The following is a 17407-nucleotide window of genomic DNA, read 5'->3' as shown; positions in this document are numbered from 1 at the left end:
TTTACATTATTAAAAAGTTTGATTAATTTTTTCTAAATCATTATTAATTGATCATTTAAACCCTTTTTACAAACCATACAAAATAATCTTTCCAACGATTAACCTCGATGGAAAGGTACTAAATAAAAAATTATTAGTACACCTATAATCATGGTCCTTTGAGCCGGATATAATACAAATTTACCAGTTCATCTATGTGAACATAAAATAAACTATGTGATATAAAAACTTATTAATTTACAAGTGTTCACAATTAGTCTGACTGATCATAGTGCATTTAAACACAATTTACAATTATAAGTGCATTTTAAATAAACATACAATTTTTCGTTAACATATTTGATATGTTATAAACAAAGTGCTTCTTTTGAATTACAAATTGTTTTGCATCATTTTCATTTGAAGTGTTCAATCAAATGATTTACGAAATTCACGTAATAAATCTCGTTTGCATTAAAAATACACTATACGTACAACATTTTTCGTATCATATCTACATATAATGAGATACGATTATACAATTTGAGGCAATGCGTTTGAAACACCTCTTATTTTCAAGAACATTTTCTTCAGGAGGCAGTATAATCAAAACAAATCTAGTTCTCCATCAAATCTAGTGAGGCAATACGTTTTGAAAACACCTCTTTCTAATATCATTCATAAAACATTTACGCATTCAATGCGTAAAAAACACCTATATTGATTAACGACAAATTCAACTTACAAGTTTAAGAACAGGACAATACAGGTATGTTAATGAATTGAATCTTTATCTTATAAGTGTCCAATTTTTATCAAATAAAAAATATTTGATTTTTTATCTTAAATAGATAAATTATCTGATAATTTGCGTCTGTTTTATGAGTCAATCCGAATACTATATATCACTAACAAAATGGAAGAATTCGATCGTTTAAGCATACTTTTACAAAAAAGTGCAACATTAAAAGAACACATAACTACATTTCGCGAATTTATTACAAAACTTGATTCAAACAATCCTGCTCAAATCACTGAATTACAATTACGTTATAATACAGTTTATTCATCATTTACTAGTATTGATGATTTATTTGATGAAATTCAATTAATTGATTCAGAAACCAATCACAGTCAAGAAAAAAGAATTATTCAAGATTTATATTATGAAACGTTTTCGATTGCACAAAATAGTTTTGCTTCCTACATACAATCAGCTAATGTTGGTTTAAATTCTACTTATCATAGATCTGCTTCTTTAACTAATGAAAATGTCAATGAATCAATTGCATCCTCGACTCGTCGCAAAATTAAATTACCTCAAGCAACCCTTCCAACATTTAGTGGTAAAATGGAAGAGTGGTTATCATTTAAAGACATATTTGACACAATGATAAACAAACGCGATGATCTTAGCAATATTGAAAAGTTACAATATTTAAAATCGGTTTTAAAAGATGAAGCTTTGCGTAAAATTCAAGTTTTTGCAATAACAGAAGATAATTATGAACGGGCTTGGAAACTTTTACAAAAATCATATGAAGACAAACGAATTTTAATTTCACGTCATTTAAGTTTATTATTGCGTTTGCCTATACAAGAAAAAGAATCTTATACTGGATTAATATCACTCGCGGACGAATCACAACAACACTTACAGTCATTAGCTTCTTTAGGTGTTAATGTCACTCATGAAATCGTCATTGCTATAATTGAAGAAAAATTACATAAACTCACTTTAGAAAAATGGGAAGAGACTATTAAACAAGGGGAGTTTCCTAGTTTAGAAGATCTCACTGAATTTTTATATAGAACAGCTGCTCGTATATCTAAAAGAAAAAACAATGACTCACAAAATGATAACAATAAAGAAGTTTCTTCTGCCAAAAAACGTAAGACAGATTTTAAAAGGCAAGCTTTTGTTACAACCACTACAAAAAAATGTCCACTTTGCTCAGAATCACATTTATTATTTAAATGTGGAAAATTTTTAGCTTTAAAGATTAATGAACGTTTTAAAACAGTTAAAGATTCTAATTTATGTGTCAATTGTTTAAGAAATCACAAAGTTAAGGATTGCAAATTCGGAGCTTGTAAAAAATGTAATAAAAAGCACAACACTTTGTTACATTTTCCAAAGCAAAATGAACAAACTGATAAAACTGAATCAACAGAAATTTGACAATTAAATAAACCTTACACAATTTCTTTAAATTCATTAATATTTACATCATCCTTTCAATTAATGACCAGTGCATTAGTAAATGTTTTTGACTTTAAGAAAAATCAGATTAAAGCTAGAGTTTTATTAGACACTTGTGCGACTGCAAATTTCATAACTAGCAATCTTGTTAATAAATTACAATTACCTCAGACAAAGTGTTCATTTTCAGTAGGTGGTTTAAACAACCTTACAACTACAGTAAATAATTTGGTTTCTGTAACTTTCAAATCTATTTATAATGAACATAAACGTACAATCAACTGTCTTATTGTCCCTAATATTACTGATTTAGTCACAAACCAAACTATATCACGTGAACATCTCAACATTCCTAAAAACATTTTATTAGCGGATCCTAGTTTTCATATACCTAAAGAAATAGATATGCTTATTGGTTCAGGAACCAGCTTATCTTTATTTTCTATTGGATCAATAAATTTATCTGAAAACGGAAATGATTTGTATTTACAAAAAACTAGACTGGGTTGGATAATTGGGGGTGGTTTAGATATTTCTACTAAATCTCGAACATCAGTTGATCCGAAATGCATGTTATCTGATTTAAAAAATTTGATAGAAACTTTTTGGTTTGTCGAAGAAATTTCAAATACATCTTTTCTTTCTGTCGAGGAAGAAGAATGTGAGACACATTTCAAGAAACATGTAACACGTAATGAGATTGGTCAATACATCGTAGCTTTACCTTTTAAAAATAATATAAAATTTACGGGAGAATCAAAACAACATGCATTAAAAAGTCTCACTTCATTACAAAAAAAATTTAGAATTGATAATGAATTTAAATTAAAGTATGAAGCAGTTATGCAAGAGTACCTTGATTTAAAACATATGACACCACTTACATCAAAAATCGATCACGATGGTTTTTATTTACCCCATCATGCAGTTTTCAAAGACACAAGTAACACTACTAAATTCAGAGTAGTTTTTAATCCGTCTGCCGTGACTTCTTCAGGAATTTCACTAAATGAAACTCTAATGGTAGGCCCTACTATACAAGATGATCTATTTTGTTTATTAATTCGATTCAGACTTTACAAATTCGTTCTATTAGGTGATATTGAAAAAATGTACCGACAATTTTTAATTCGTGAAGAAGATCGAAAATATCAAAAAGTTTTGTGGTTAGAAAATGATGAAATAAAAGAATTTCAATTAAACAGAGTTACTTTCGGTTTTGCTCCTGCATCTTTTTTAGCAATCCGATGCGTGCATCAGTTAATTGAAGATGAAGGAACAAATTTTCCATTAGCCTCCAGAATTCTTAAAAAAGATTTATACATTGATAATCTTATCACTGGTACATTTACTGTTCAAGAAGCATTAGAAGTTTATATAACTAACATATTAGATTTGGCTAAATTAAATATGAGACAATGGGCTTCTAATTCTATGGATATATTAGATGGAATAGATAAGAAAAATCTCGATAATGAATTAAATTTAAATAATGATTCCGTTTTAAAAACTCTCGGTATGTATTGGAAAGCTAAAGAAGATGCATTCATTTATCGAGTTAAAATTGATTTAACAACCAATAAAATAACTAAAAGATTTATTCTTTCTGAAATAGCTAAATTATTTGATCCTTTGGGTCTTCTCGGTCCCATTATTTTCTATGCAAAATTAATCATGCAAGAATTGTGGCAATTAAAAGTTACATGGGATGAATCAGTACCCTCTTCAATTCATTACAATTGGACTGAATTTTACAATCAACTTAATTCTCTAAAAAACATTAAGTTCCCAAGACAAATTTTAATCGATGATTTCAAAACGATCGAATTACATGGTTTCTCTGATGCTAGTGAGAAAGGTTATGGAGCTTGTTTATATATACGTAGTGAAAATGATGAAGGGAAATGTCAATGCTCTCTTTTATGTTCCAAGTCTCGTGTCGCTCCTCTAAAAAAACTCACTATACCTAAATTAGAATTATGCGGAGCATTGTTGTTGACAAATTTATATACGAAGGTCATAAAATCTATTCCTATTAATATAAAATCGACAACTTTTTGGACTGATTCTGAAATAGTTTTACATTGGTTACATTCTAATTCTAATTCATTAAAAACATTTGTTGCTAACAGAGTTTCTGAAATACAAAGTAAAACTAAAATAAATCAATGGTATCATATTCGTTCAAAGAATAATCCTGCTGACAAACTATCACGTGGTTTATTACCCGAAAAATTGGTTACTGACAATTTATGGTTCAATGGTCCAGATTGGTTAATTAAAAATAGTGAATATTGGCCTAAATATGAATTTAAGGGAAAATTAAATTCATTACCTGAAATCAAAAAATTAACTTGTCTAAATAATACCATCGACACTCATTTGATTGAAAATTTTTCCTCTTTTTCAAAATTGAAACGAATTATTGCTTTGTGTCTGAGATTTCTTCCTAAACATCGACAATATAAAGGTCCTTTAAAATCACTAGAATTAAAGTATTCTGAAACAGTTATAATCCGCATTGTTCTAAAATCTTGTTTTTCAAAAGAAATTAATACTTTAACTCAAGGTCAATCGTTAAATAAAGAAAGTCGAATTTGCAATTTAGATTCTTTTTTGAACAAAGACAATATTTTATGTGTAGGGGGTCGTTTAAAAAATGAGAGTATTTCTTTTAATGCTCGTCACCTCATAATATTGCCAAAATCAAACTTTTTAACCGATCTTATTATTCAACATTATCATTCAACACATTATCACAGTGGTATACAGACCACTTTGTACACTATACGACAAAAATATTGGCCTATAGATGGTCGAAATCAAATAAGAAAAATCATTCGTAAATGTGTACCTTGTTTTCGCGCAAAACCAAGATTCGCTGATTATATAATGGGAAACTTACCAAGCGCACGTGTAAATAAAACGCGTCCATTTAATTGTGTAGGGATTGATTACTGTGGTCCTTTTTATATAAAGGAACGTAAGTAGAGAAATTTAAAAAAGATAAAAATTTATGTTTCTGTTTTTGTTTGCATGGCAATCAAAGCAATTCATATCGAAGTTGTAAGTGATTTGAGCACGGAAGGTTTTTTACGAGGGGTATTTCACTTCCGAATCATGCAGGTATAATGTTTGAAATCATACGAATAAAGAATTATTTCTGAAATGACAGTAATTAAACAGTGTGCGAATAGTGTCAATAGTGCGAGTTAACGTAATGAATTCTGAAATGACAGTAATTAAGCAGTGTGCAAATAGTATCAATAGTGCGAATTAACGCAAATAGTGTAGTATTAATATTACTGCAGTATTAAATACTGTAGTCTAACGTCCTTGTAGAGCAGGCTGATTCGGAAGTGAAAAACCCCTCGGTTTTTTAGGTGCCTTAAGAAGATTTATTGCACGTCGAGGGAAACCTCAATCTATATATTGTTATAACGGTACAAATTTTCAAGGCGCTAAAAATGAATTAAATGAGTTATTTGTTCTTTTAAATTCAGATAAATCTAAAAATGATGTTTACAATTTTTCAACCAATAATGGTATCGACTTTCAGTTTATCCCACCCTGTTCTCCTCACTTTGGAGGTTTATGGGAAGCTGGGGTAAAATCGTTTAAACATCATTTCAAACGAGTAGCTTCTAATTCATTAATAACATTTGAAGAATTCAATACTCTTTCTATAGAAATAGAGTCAATTTTGAATTCAAGACCATTAACACCTATTTCCATAGACGTAAATGATCTTACAGCATTAACACCTGGACACTTTTTGATTGGCGATTCATTAACAAATTTACCTGAGCCTGATTTTACTCCTCTACCTTCTAATCGTTTATCAGCTTGGCAATTAATTATTAAATTACGTCAAGATTTTTGGAGAAGGTGGAACCTTGAGTATCTAAATGAGTTAACAGTTCGCCAAAAATGGTGCACAGATACTATCAATCCAAAAGAAGGTTTGTTAGTAATATTAAAGGAAGACAATATTCCTTGTATGCAATGGCCGCGAGGGGTTTTCACTTCCGAATCAGCCTGCCCTACAAGGACGTTAGACTACAGTATTCAATACTGCAGTAATATTAATACTACACTATTTGCGTTAACTCGCACTATTGATACTATTTGCACACTGCTTAATTACTGTCATTTCAGAATTCATTACGTTAACTCGCACTATTGACACTATTCGCACACTGTTTAATTACTGTCATTTCAGAAATAATTCTTTATTAGTATGATTTTAAACATTATACCTGCATGATTCGGAAGTGAAATACCCCTCGAATGGCCGTTAGCAAGGATTTATGCAGTACATCCTGGAAATGATAGTGTTGTGCGTAGTGTGACATTAAAATTGTCAAATAAACTTTTAAAAAGGCCTGTTAAAAAAATTGCAATTTTGCCTATAAACTATAATAATGTTGAGTAAATGTTGCTCGTCAACTCCCAACGGGGGGAGTATGTTTATGATTATTATAAAGACAAGGAATTATTAAATGTAAAAGAAATTAAACTATATTAAACGTAATTATATTAGTTAACAAATTTACTTCTCAGTACTTATTTTTTGTATTTTTAAACATAGATATAAGATAATATATCATTTCTTCGAATTATTGATATTAAGCTTCAAATTTCATTGAACACGTGCGTTTGACGAATTGTCCCTCCAAAAGTTCTACACTGGAGGAGAAAGATTTTTGTTTATAATATCCCTTCCTACTAAAAAGATACTCTGAATAAAGGAACCTCTGAGGAGTCATTCTTGTAAGAAAGACTTCAGTATCACTTGAACCAATGTATATAAATGTATATTTGAAAATTTACATTATTAAAAAGTTTGATTAATTTTTTCTAAATCATTATTAATTGATCATTTAAACCCTTTTTACAAACCATACGAAATAATCTTTCCAACGATTAATCTCGATGGAAAGGTACTAAATAAAAAATTATTAGTACACCTATAATCAGGAGCTTTCACTTGAAATTTAAAAAATTTCTATTTTTTAGAAATATTTTTTGTTTTCTAATAGAAAAAAGTGTTAATACTTACAATGAAGCCAAAACTTTAGACTTAGCATACATTTTTTCCTAAATTATAATTGAATACAAAATTTTTGAAAAAAAATTTAATTTTTCATTTTTTCCACAAAAAATTATTTTTTAATTAAAAGTTTGTTCATAAGGTGATATCTTTTACAATTTTCAAAGAAATAACGAAAGCCGTAACATAGAAACAAAAATTCTTTGGGCTAACACTATTTCTCCCATTGCCCCACAGAATTCTTACAGCCCAAAATTTGAATTAAAAATAAAAACATAAACAAATTTTATTATTATCTCGATTTTTATACAAGTATGTATGTACATATCTACACATATTCACCTAATAATATAATGGAAAAACAGAACTAAATAATACGATTTTAATTACTTTGGTGATGTTTAGAAATATTTTGCATTTTACAACAAAAACTCAAAAAATACATTTTCCCTTGTTTTTACTAAAAATTTGTCAAGAATGTAATCGTTTGTTTTGGAATGATATAAACAAAGGTTGTAGAAGATTTTCTAAACATTGCAGCGAATTTGAAGGCTTTTAAGTACGTGAAATTTAAAAGCTCCCATTACCCCACGCTCTCCTACTAAAGAATAGGGTGTACACCTACTATAATAATAATTCAGTAATTCACGGTAATTCGTGGTAATTCACAATAGCAATTCAATACAAGTGTACATCATAATTCATGAGTTATTCACCCCTTGTACCAATCTTTAAATCTTTTTAAAAAATTGCAGACAAAATTTAAAACTTAAATAGATGTCATAATTCAAGTCTTATCTTTAATTTAGAAGTCCAAAAAAGTTAAAAAATTTTATTCGGTTCGCGAGATATCATTATAAACGTCCGAGCATTTTAAGTCAAAAATCGTACAAAATTGACTATTTCAATGCTTGTTCAAAAACATGCTCAACATTTATAATTCTCTTTTTATTTAAAACAAAAAACACTAAAATCGATTAAAAATTGTAGTCTGTAGACATTTTTGAGAAGTAAATTGTAAAAGAATCGCACTGTGAGGCGTTACGCATCGGCCCACTTCGGGACTTTTTGGAAAATCTTGTGTATATAATAAAGTATAAATAAATTTAAAAAAATAAAAAAAATTGAGTCCAAAGTTAAAAAAAATTAATTTGTTCAAAAAAAAATTTTTTTTTTACATTTCTTAAAAGAAAGAAAACTTAAACTTTCTTTCTTTAAAAAGCTTTTTCTATACTAAACATTTTCAGACTTATAAGCTACTAAAAATATGTCTACAGTTACAAATCCAAAATTTCGAAAATTCATAACTCGAAAATTTGAGCGATTAAACAAAAATAAAAAAAAAAGTATTTCATATTTTTCTATAAAGATTAAGAAAAAAATAGGTTTAACCAAATTTTAAAGGTCATAGGTAAATCTTACGTGGAATTGTCCATTTGTTAATTTTCTGACATTTGTTGTTACAGAAAAATCGTGATTTAAAGATTGATATGTTTTTGGGAAATGCGCGTGGAGCCGTACCTACCAATAATTTCCGACGGTAGTGTAGTTGTACTTTTAAAAAATAATTAAATTTATATTATTGAAATAACATGTCAAGGATCAAAAATGAACTCAAACAATATCTCAAAATTAACCATTTCAATGAACAAACATAATAAGAAAAACTTCTGTCAGACTTCGAAGTATAGACTCACGAGAATTAGGTCAATAGAAAATCATAACCTTAAAATTTAGGTTAAAGGAACAAAATAGTAACAATATTAATAACCAGGAAAAGAACAACGAAAATAAATTTGAAATTAAATTGTTTATAAAAGTCTAATTTAAGTTTATGAAGTCAAACTAATAAATGTGAATGCAACAGATGAGGAAAAATGGTAGATATTAATTTTTGATTTTCAACAAGCAGAGAACTGATTTGTTGATTGTTATGACGACATATGTTTATCTGTCGTACAAAGACATTTGCTTCATATGTAGATATATATAAAATACATTCACCGGTAATTTTCTTAAAAATTTCGTAATGTGTCCGCAGAAAAAAACTGAACTCAAAATGAGTCGGAAAAGTGACTCATTATGAGCTGCAACAAAAATGAGTAGGGCAGATGGCGCCACGTTCTATGTCATTTAACATGGACTCATTTTGAGTTGCAACAAAAATGAGTCCAAGTTTTTTCTGTGTCGCGGTCTTCACAATTTATGTGTTGGTCACAAAAAGGAAGAACACTACCGCATATCGTTACGGCAAAAAGCCAGTAATTTACGGTTGTAATTTATCAATTTGCAAAACACTGTATATACAATAACTCGTTTGTCTGTATTGTTCAACCACTTCACTATGATAATGATACACGCACTCATTTTCACGAATCAACACCTTAAAGGCGTCAAACATTTCTCAATAATACAATAATTTGCAATCATTATTATTCCTCACCCGCGCACAGCATATTCAATATTATTAAACAATTAAATTCAAATTACGTAATTAAACTTTTACTTTTCTTTTTCAATATAATTTCAATAAAAAATTTTAAATAATTATTAAGGCTCCGGATCTAATAATTCGCCCGACGCGCGGAGTCACGAGATCGCTTTTTAACGTATTTTTTACGCTAAATTCGTATCTGTTGATACATTTTCCCCTAGTAAGTCAAATTTTAAAGTGACGGATTCAAAAGTCGGAAAAATATAAGAATTGATAGGATTTGCTTAAAACTTGTTACTCGGAGGTTTTTGGGGTCACTGATTATGAATTTGAAGTTAGTTTTTCAAAATTCAAAATGTCGGATCCAATATGGCGGACCTTTTTAAAAATCGGTCCGGATTCGCTTGAAAATACTTACTCGGGGGTTTTCGGGGTCTCTGATTACGAATCTGATATTAGTTTTCCAAAATTACCCGTGTAGAAATTTTGACATGGCCCTGGCCGGGTCCAGACCGGGCTTCTCCAAACCGGGGTGAAACAATAAAACCGGCCCGGTCGGGTTTCCTGTTTAATGCGGGGTCAGGGCCCTGTTATGGCAATTTCTACACGGGTAGAAATGGCAGATCTAATGTGACGGTAAAAGAATGTTCAATTTTATTTCTATCTAAATGCGTAATAAAATACTTATATAAGAGCAGAAAACTTGTATTATTTAAATATTACGAATTTTTCGTTTTTTCAAATGTAAGTGGAATTTTTGTCTTTTTTCAATTAGAGTAAGACTGGGGGAGATGGCCATATGGGAGAGATGTTCAATTCAAATATTTTACAGAATTTGTTAATAAATATCACTTATTACGGGATATTCTTCAACCTTTTGTGACTACTAATAAATGTGAACAACAAATTGCTGAAAAATAATGAAAATGTAAGCATAATCCTTCTACATTTTTTTTGCATGAGTCTAAAATAATTTGAGAATTTCAGATTTCTCGTTGCTATATTGTTATTTTTAGCGGATTTTTTAATTTTAAGTTTTATTGAGCAGTGCGTAACTCACGCTTCGATATAAACTAAAAATGAATGGAAAAATTATTTTATTTATTTAATATTTTGATGATTCTTTTGCCATGTATGGGTGAGATGGACATTAATGACTTTTATTTAAAATTTTTTATGTTAATGTTAGATACTTAAGAAATATTAAAGAAAAATAAATTAAAAATGTCTGAAAACAAAATAATTCATCTAATTGACACCAGAGTGGAGATACCTAGGTAGCAATTTGTCAAGTATTACTTGTTTTCTTCCAGTAGCTGTAGAGTCGAAAGCGAGTTTTACTTGCTAAGACAATCTGGCCAGTTTTGAATAAGTGACTGGCCAGTTTCACTGGATAAAAACAATTCCCCTTTGTGCACAGTACTTTTGTCAAGTCACTGACCAGAAAATTTTTTTTTCTGATTATATAATCGTAACAAGAATTTCTTCCCAGACATTGGCAAGTCACATGATCGTTTCACTGTCACATTACCAAAGTTTACATTTTTCTGAATTTTGACAAGATAAGCGGTCAAGTCTCTGACAAGTGACTAAACAGTTTATCTGGTCATGATTTCTGATCATTACACTGCAAAAACTGGTATCTCATTCGTGTCTTAAAATGAGTTGCTTTAAGTGTTTAAACCATTGAGATACAAAATCTGTTTTATATTGAGACATTTAATTTCATCTCGTGTCTCATTTTAAGACATTAAAGGTAACTCAATGCGTATAAGACACGTAAAACGTCTTCTTAGTGTGAGACGGATACTTGAAACACATTTCGTGTCTCAAAATGCATTGCTAAATGTGTAAGACACTTTGAAACGTCTTAAAATGAGACACATATCTGTTTCAAATATGTGGACTAAGACATCTTATGTGTTTCAAATATGGGACAAAACGTCTCAAAATGAGACACTTGTTTTTGCAGTGTACTTCTGACAAGTCACTGGCAACAAATTCTGGTCACAATCGGAATAGAACTTTAGTTATTAAACTTGTAGTTATGATAAGTTACTATCTAGTCACCGTGGGTGCGTGGTAACGCACATGCGTTGTGTCTCCAGGGTCTAGGGTTCAGTCCCCATGCGTGCGAATTTTTCATTCTTAGATTTAAGTGCACGGAGAGAAATTTATAGTAGTGGGTAACATAATTGTGGTTAGGGTGACCATCTTTAATGCTACGTATACAGACAGCTATCTAGATAGTCACCGTTACCATCAATATCATCAGGAGTAACATCTTGGTAGTACGGGGTAGCATAACTATATTTTTTTTAGCATCTGTGATGGTTGGCAGTAGCATAATGATAGTATCGTGTAACATCATCTTTTTAACATCAAAATCTGACTATCTATTTCTCTCAGTGTGTTATTGGTAGAGTAATTGTTCATTAGTCTAAAATATTTGAATAAACACAAAAATATAAATAAATATGTAATTATAAACAAAATAAAAAGAGCCAGATTTTCTGGTCAATCACTGGCCAGAATCTAGAAAAAATTCCCAGTGACTGGTCATTAAAGAGTTTAAATTTCTACCTGGGTATAATTGTAGGTTGAGTCGAAAGTTACAATCAAACGACATATTGATTGAAGATTGGAATCAGTGCAGTATTTGAAATTTTTGGCTACATGAAAACTGCACTGAATCCCATGACAAATGTTCAAAATGTGACCAGAGTAAAGGAAAAGTAATTTGAACGATTAAAAATTAAGTTTAAGCTAAAAGTAAAAAATTATAAGTATTGGCCATCTCACGAGATGGCCAATACGGACATTCTGGGAGAGATGGCCAAATGCACTTTTTACAAAATATAAATTTTTAGATTGTTCCTATGAAAATACATTATTTTATTTTTCGTTACTTTAACTTTAACACCGAAATGTACAAGTTTTTATCACAAGGTTTAACACTATAGTTTAACATAAAAACTCTACAGAAAAAATTCCCCAATAGTGATTTCTTATTGGCCAAAAACCGCTCTTTCGAATGGAGTTCCAAAAATTTTTATAAATTTATAAATAAACAAATTACATATGTTTTTTAAAAAAAACATGAAATTTTTAGGTTTTTTAAAAAATTTTCTAATTTTAGTACGGGTATTCGTATTGAAACACATTTAAAAGTCTTAAATATCGCGTCAAAAATATATTCCTTATCAGATAGGGGTATTCCAAAAAAAAAAATTTCAAAATGGCGGACACAAAATGGCGTCTAAAGTGAACTTTTATTTACAATATCGTAGCCAGGTGAACAAAATCGCAAAACTTGATAGATTTCTATGAAATTTGACAGCTAAGTGTTTTTGATGTTCCTGATTAGGAATCCAAAGCCAGAATTCGAAAATTCAAAATGGCGGATAAAATTTAATATGGATAATAAAATTGTTAAAAACTAATTGGATTCACTGGAAAATTGTTACTTGGGGGTTTTCAGGGTCGCTGATTACGAATTCAAAGTCAGATTTAGAAAATTCAAAATGTCGGATCCATTAAGGCAGACGACTTAATTAAAAATTAATTGGATTTGCCTGAAAATTGTTACTTGGTGATTTTCAGGGTCGCTGATTACGAATCTTAGACCTATTTTTTAAAATTTTAAATGAAGGATCCAAAATGGCGGATGGATTTTCGAAAAATGGATTAGATTTGCCTGAAACTCGTTACTTGAGGGTTTATGGAATCGCTGATTACGAATCGGGAATCAGATTTCAAAAATTTCAAAATTGCAGTACCAATATAGCAAGTAACTTTTTTAAAAATGTATTGGATTCGCTTTTTTCTAAACAGTGCTGTGAATTCTTGTATAATGTTATTTTGTTTTTGTGCTGCTTTGATTCAAGCTTGTATTTGAACAGTATTCATTATTTTTGCATAATATTAATTTGTTTATGTGTTACTTTATTTCACAGAAGTTGTTTATAATTAAATTTTCTTTTTAAAATATTTTGATGTATTTGAATGATAGTTTTTTGTTTTAAGACTTGTAATAATTTGTTTCTCTAAAGTGCTGTACTTTCTTGCATAACATCATTTTGTTTTTGTGTTACTTGGATTCACGAAAGTTACTTACAATTTTATTTTTATTTTAGTAATCTGCTGAGGTATTAAAATGATAGTATTTTGTTCGTAGGCTTGCGATAGTCGTTTGTTTTTTGACAGTGTTCATCATTCTTGTATAATATTATTTGTTTATATGTTAGTCGATTTCATAGAAGTTATATATATATATATTGATACAGGTCACTAAATGGTAAGAAAAAAACAAAACATTATTTTTCGTTCCCGCATAGTCTTGGTCGAGCCAATGTTACTATCCTAAAAGAAAATTGTAATACCATTTTTAGTTTACTTTTTGAAAATGAAGTTTATATTCGTAAATCAGCGACCCCAAAAACCCCCGAGTAACAAAATTCAGGCGAATCCATTGACTTTCGGGCAATTTGACCAATATTGCCCAAAATTTTTAAATTTTACTTTAGATTTGACGCCATATTGGTCCGCCATCTTGAAATTTTTAATTCTACTTTACGGTTCTTGAAAGTGTATAATTTTTATGCACCGATGGTTGAAAATAGAATTTTATTCTTATACTTTTTCAAGGTGAAAAAAAATGTCAAACTTGAAAAAATGAATTTTTTTTTTGTGTTTTTTGACATTAAAACCGCCATATTTAATTTTGGTTTGGACGAAATTTATTTTTGACACCGGAATCGGAAAGAGCACATCCAAAACCTTCAGAAAATGTACCTCTGGTTTAAATTGTCAACCGTTTTATTTATAATTACGTAGCTTGAAAATGACCAAAGAATTTTCACGAGTTGGGCGTTAATGGGTTAAGTTTCTTAAAAATTTATTTTTGAGTATTTTAAAAAAAATTTGCAAAATTTCGACAAAATCTATGGCTTATACACTTCTTTAAACATGAAATTGCAGATTCAGACCACGTGGCGCAGTGCGTATAGTGTCCGCTCGCTAACGTGACGCCCTATATTCAATATTTAATTTCTCGAAAACAAAAAAAAACGGTTTTCTGAAAATTAAGTATATTTTGGGAAAAAAACCTCAGCATTAAACGGACTACGGCAATCGAAAGCTGATGAAAGAATCTAAAGAAGCCTAAATGAAGTAGTGCGTGTCGCATCAAAACTCAAAACATTTACCCCCTCCCCTTCTGATAATTTTTGATAAAATTTAAAAATATTTGGCAAATAAATTACTAACGTATAGGACAACTCCTAAAAACATTAGGAATTGATTAATCAACATTTTTAATTTGTTTGGACATTTGACGTGAAATCCGCCATAGATGACACCCTCATGATATCTCTAGGATATCATCGGGATATGTAGAGGACATCCTAAGGATATAATAAAAATATCTCTAGAATGACCTATGAATATTTCTAGAACGTCCAGAGTCAATGTGAAAAAATATCAACCTTTTTGTTACTTATATTTTGAATATATTATAGATATTCAGAGACATTTTTATTGACTTATTCAATTTTTTTTTTTTTGCTTAGGGACTTTTGGGAAATCTGCCTACAGATACCTTGGATTCCGCACTCCAAGGTTATGTGGGGTTGGTACAATGAAACAAAAGGAAATATTAAAAAAAAGATAAATACATAAATGTTATAATAAATTTAATAAACTGGCGACCTACTACCAGCCCGACCCACTAAAACCCGTAACCCTTCTTCTGGAGCCCTTTACCCTCCCTCGGAACTGTCGTAAGACTTTAGCCTTCGAGGGTGGCGCTCCAACTCTGTCGCTAATGCGACCTTCTCCCTTTCTCTGCGGTCCTCCTGCGTCCGTAGTTAAAAAAATGATTAAAACTATTACAAAGTCCAAGCGGAATTCACAGCACAAAAATAATTAAAAAAAAAACAAATATTTTAAGAAGTGTAAAAAGTCAAAAGATAAAATTGTAAACGGATATAAAAAAGAAAAGAAAAAAAAAGTAAACACGTATATAATGTTGAAAAGATAAAACTGTTTAAAGACGAATAAAAAACACAAAACAAATTAAACAAAAAAATGTATAAGGACAAATAAATCACAAAATAAATTAATAAAAAACAAACAAACAAATTAAAAGCTGTTTAAATCACGCTTTTTGGCTCCTTTTAATACTTCTTATTTGCTTTTAGTTCTTGCGAGAGTCTTCTTCGCCTTCTCAAGGGCCGTCCTGAAGACTCCGCATCCTCCGCTGCCTGCAATATGGGTGGTTGACACCTTATTGCCAATCTTTTCCTTGCACAAAAAGCAACTTGAGTTGTTTTTACAGTTGGAGAACCTGTGACCGGCCTCACCGCACTTAAAGCACGCAGCCGATCTGTCCTCCTTCTGGCATTTGGCTCCAATATGGCCGTATCCCAGGCATCGATGACACCGGACGACCATTACTCTTCTTTTGATTGGGCAACACATAAAACCAATTTTTACGTGTCCCAATTTCTCCAGCCTGTTCGCCTCTTCCAGGTTGGTGACTACAACCGCGAGCTTCATCCCTCGGCGGTTGGGTCCTAAGACCGTCACTCTCCTGTTTACTGGCTTACCCATTGCTTCAGACAACACTTGTTGCACCTCAGCTTCTTAGGTAAGGCAATCCAAATCACGGATCTCGAGTGTAACTCTTCGATCCAATGACTGCACCTTACCCATGCTTCCAACCGCCTTGGTGACCTCAGCGGTGAAAGCGTCCTTATCGGAGTCTCCTCTGAACTTAATCAGAAGGTCCCCCTTGTTTGTAGCTTTTGCTGCTACTATTCTCGTATGGCTGTCCTCTGGGTTGACCTCTTTGCGAAGCTTACCCAGAACGTCAGCATACGTCAATCCTTTACCGACTCGGATTAGAACTGTGGATCTTTTTGACCCAATTCTTTCCAATTGAGGAATCTTTGGATCTGGTACTTCCGTTTCCATTGGAGGAGCTTCCTCCTTCTTCCTCTTATCGGTTTTGGTTCGAGTCTCTTCTGGACTGTCACCCTCTCTCTTCCGTTTCTGAGCATCTCTTAAGACGCTTTTGAGATTACGCCTATAGAAACGCTCTCTCTCTTTCTTACGGTCCTTGCGGTTGCATTCCGCACCGCTCAGAACGCATGCCAAATCGAAGTCCGACTCATCGGCCGCGGCATGCTTTGCCCTTGCCTCCTTTAGCAGGACGTCGATGACCTTGAGTCCATCCTTTACCGTCCTATTGACGGTCTTCTGAATGTCGCAAGATTTTATCATCCGCCATAGATGACACCCTCATGATATCTCTAGGATATCATCGGGATATGTAGAGGACATCCTAAGGATATAATAAAAATATCTCTAGAATGACCTATGAATATTTCTAGAACGTCCAGAGTCAATGTGAAAAAATATCAACCTTTTTGTTACTTATATTTTGAATATATTATAGATATTCAGAGACATTTTTATTGACTTATTCAATTTATAATAGTATCTTAATTTCTAGAGTTCTTTTTGTATATCGTGATAATATTCTAAGGATATCTTAGGATTAATGCAAGGATATCCTTGGGATATCCTAGATATGTTCTTAGTATATTATTTGAATATCCAGAGGATATTTTATAGATATCCTTATATATCCTGAGGATGTCTCTGGGATATCCAAACCGCCGGGCTTTAGGATATCCTTACATTTTCCGTTGGATATCTCTAGGACATCCCTAGG

The 17407-nt window shown here is 31.1% G+C and overlaps 2 protein-coding genes across 2 annotated transcripts; both read left to right on the top strand.

Annotated features, from left to right (window-relative positions):
* Positions 1 to 895: 895 nt before the first annotated feature.
* LOC122504631 lies at positions 896 to 2161 on the top strand. The gene has a single exon (XM_043615814.1). It carries the CDS (start codon positions 896 to 898, stop codon positions 2159 to 2161), a length of 1266 nt encoding a protein of 421 aa, XP_043471749.1.
* A 426-nt stretch (positions 2162 to 2587) lies between these two features.
* On the top strand, positions 2588 to 15951 carry LOC122504630. The gene is made up of 2 exons (XM_043615812.1): positions 2588 to 4455; positions 15870 to 15951. Exons 1-2 carry the CDS (start codon positions 2588 to 2590, stop codon positions 15949 to 15951), a joined length of 1950 nt encoding a protein of 649 aa, XP_043471747.1.
* Positions 15952 to 17407: the final 1456 nt, after the last annotated feature.

Source organism: Leptopilina heterotoma, unplaced genomic scaffold (assembly GCF_015476425.1).
Source record: "Leptopilina heterotoma isolate Lh14 unplaced genomic scaffold, ASM1547642v1 Lhet_307, whole genome shotgun sequence".
NCBI lineage: Eukaryota > Metazoa > Arthropoda > Insecta > Hymenoptera > Figitidae > Leptopilina > Leptopilina heterotoma.
The sequence above is the reverse complement of the archived record's forward strand: the minus strand, read 5'-3'. Positions and strand labels throughout refer to the sequence as shown.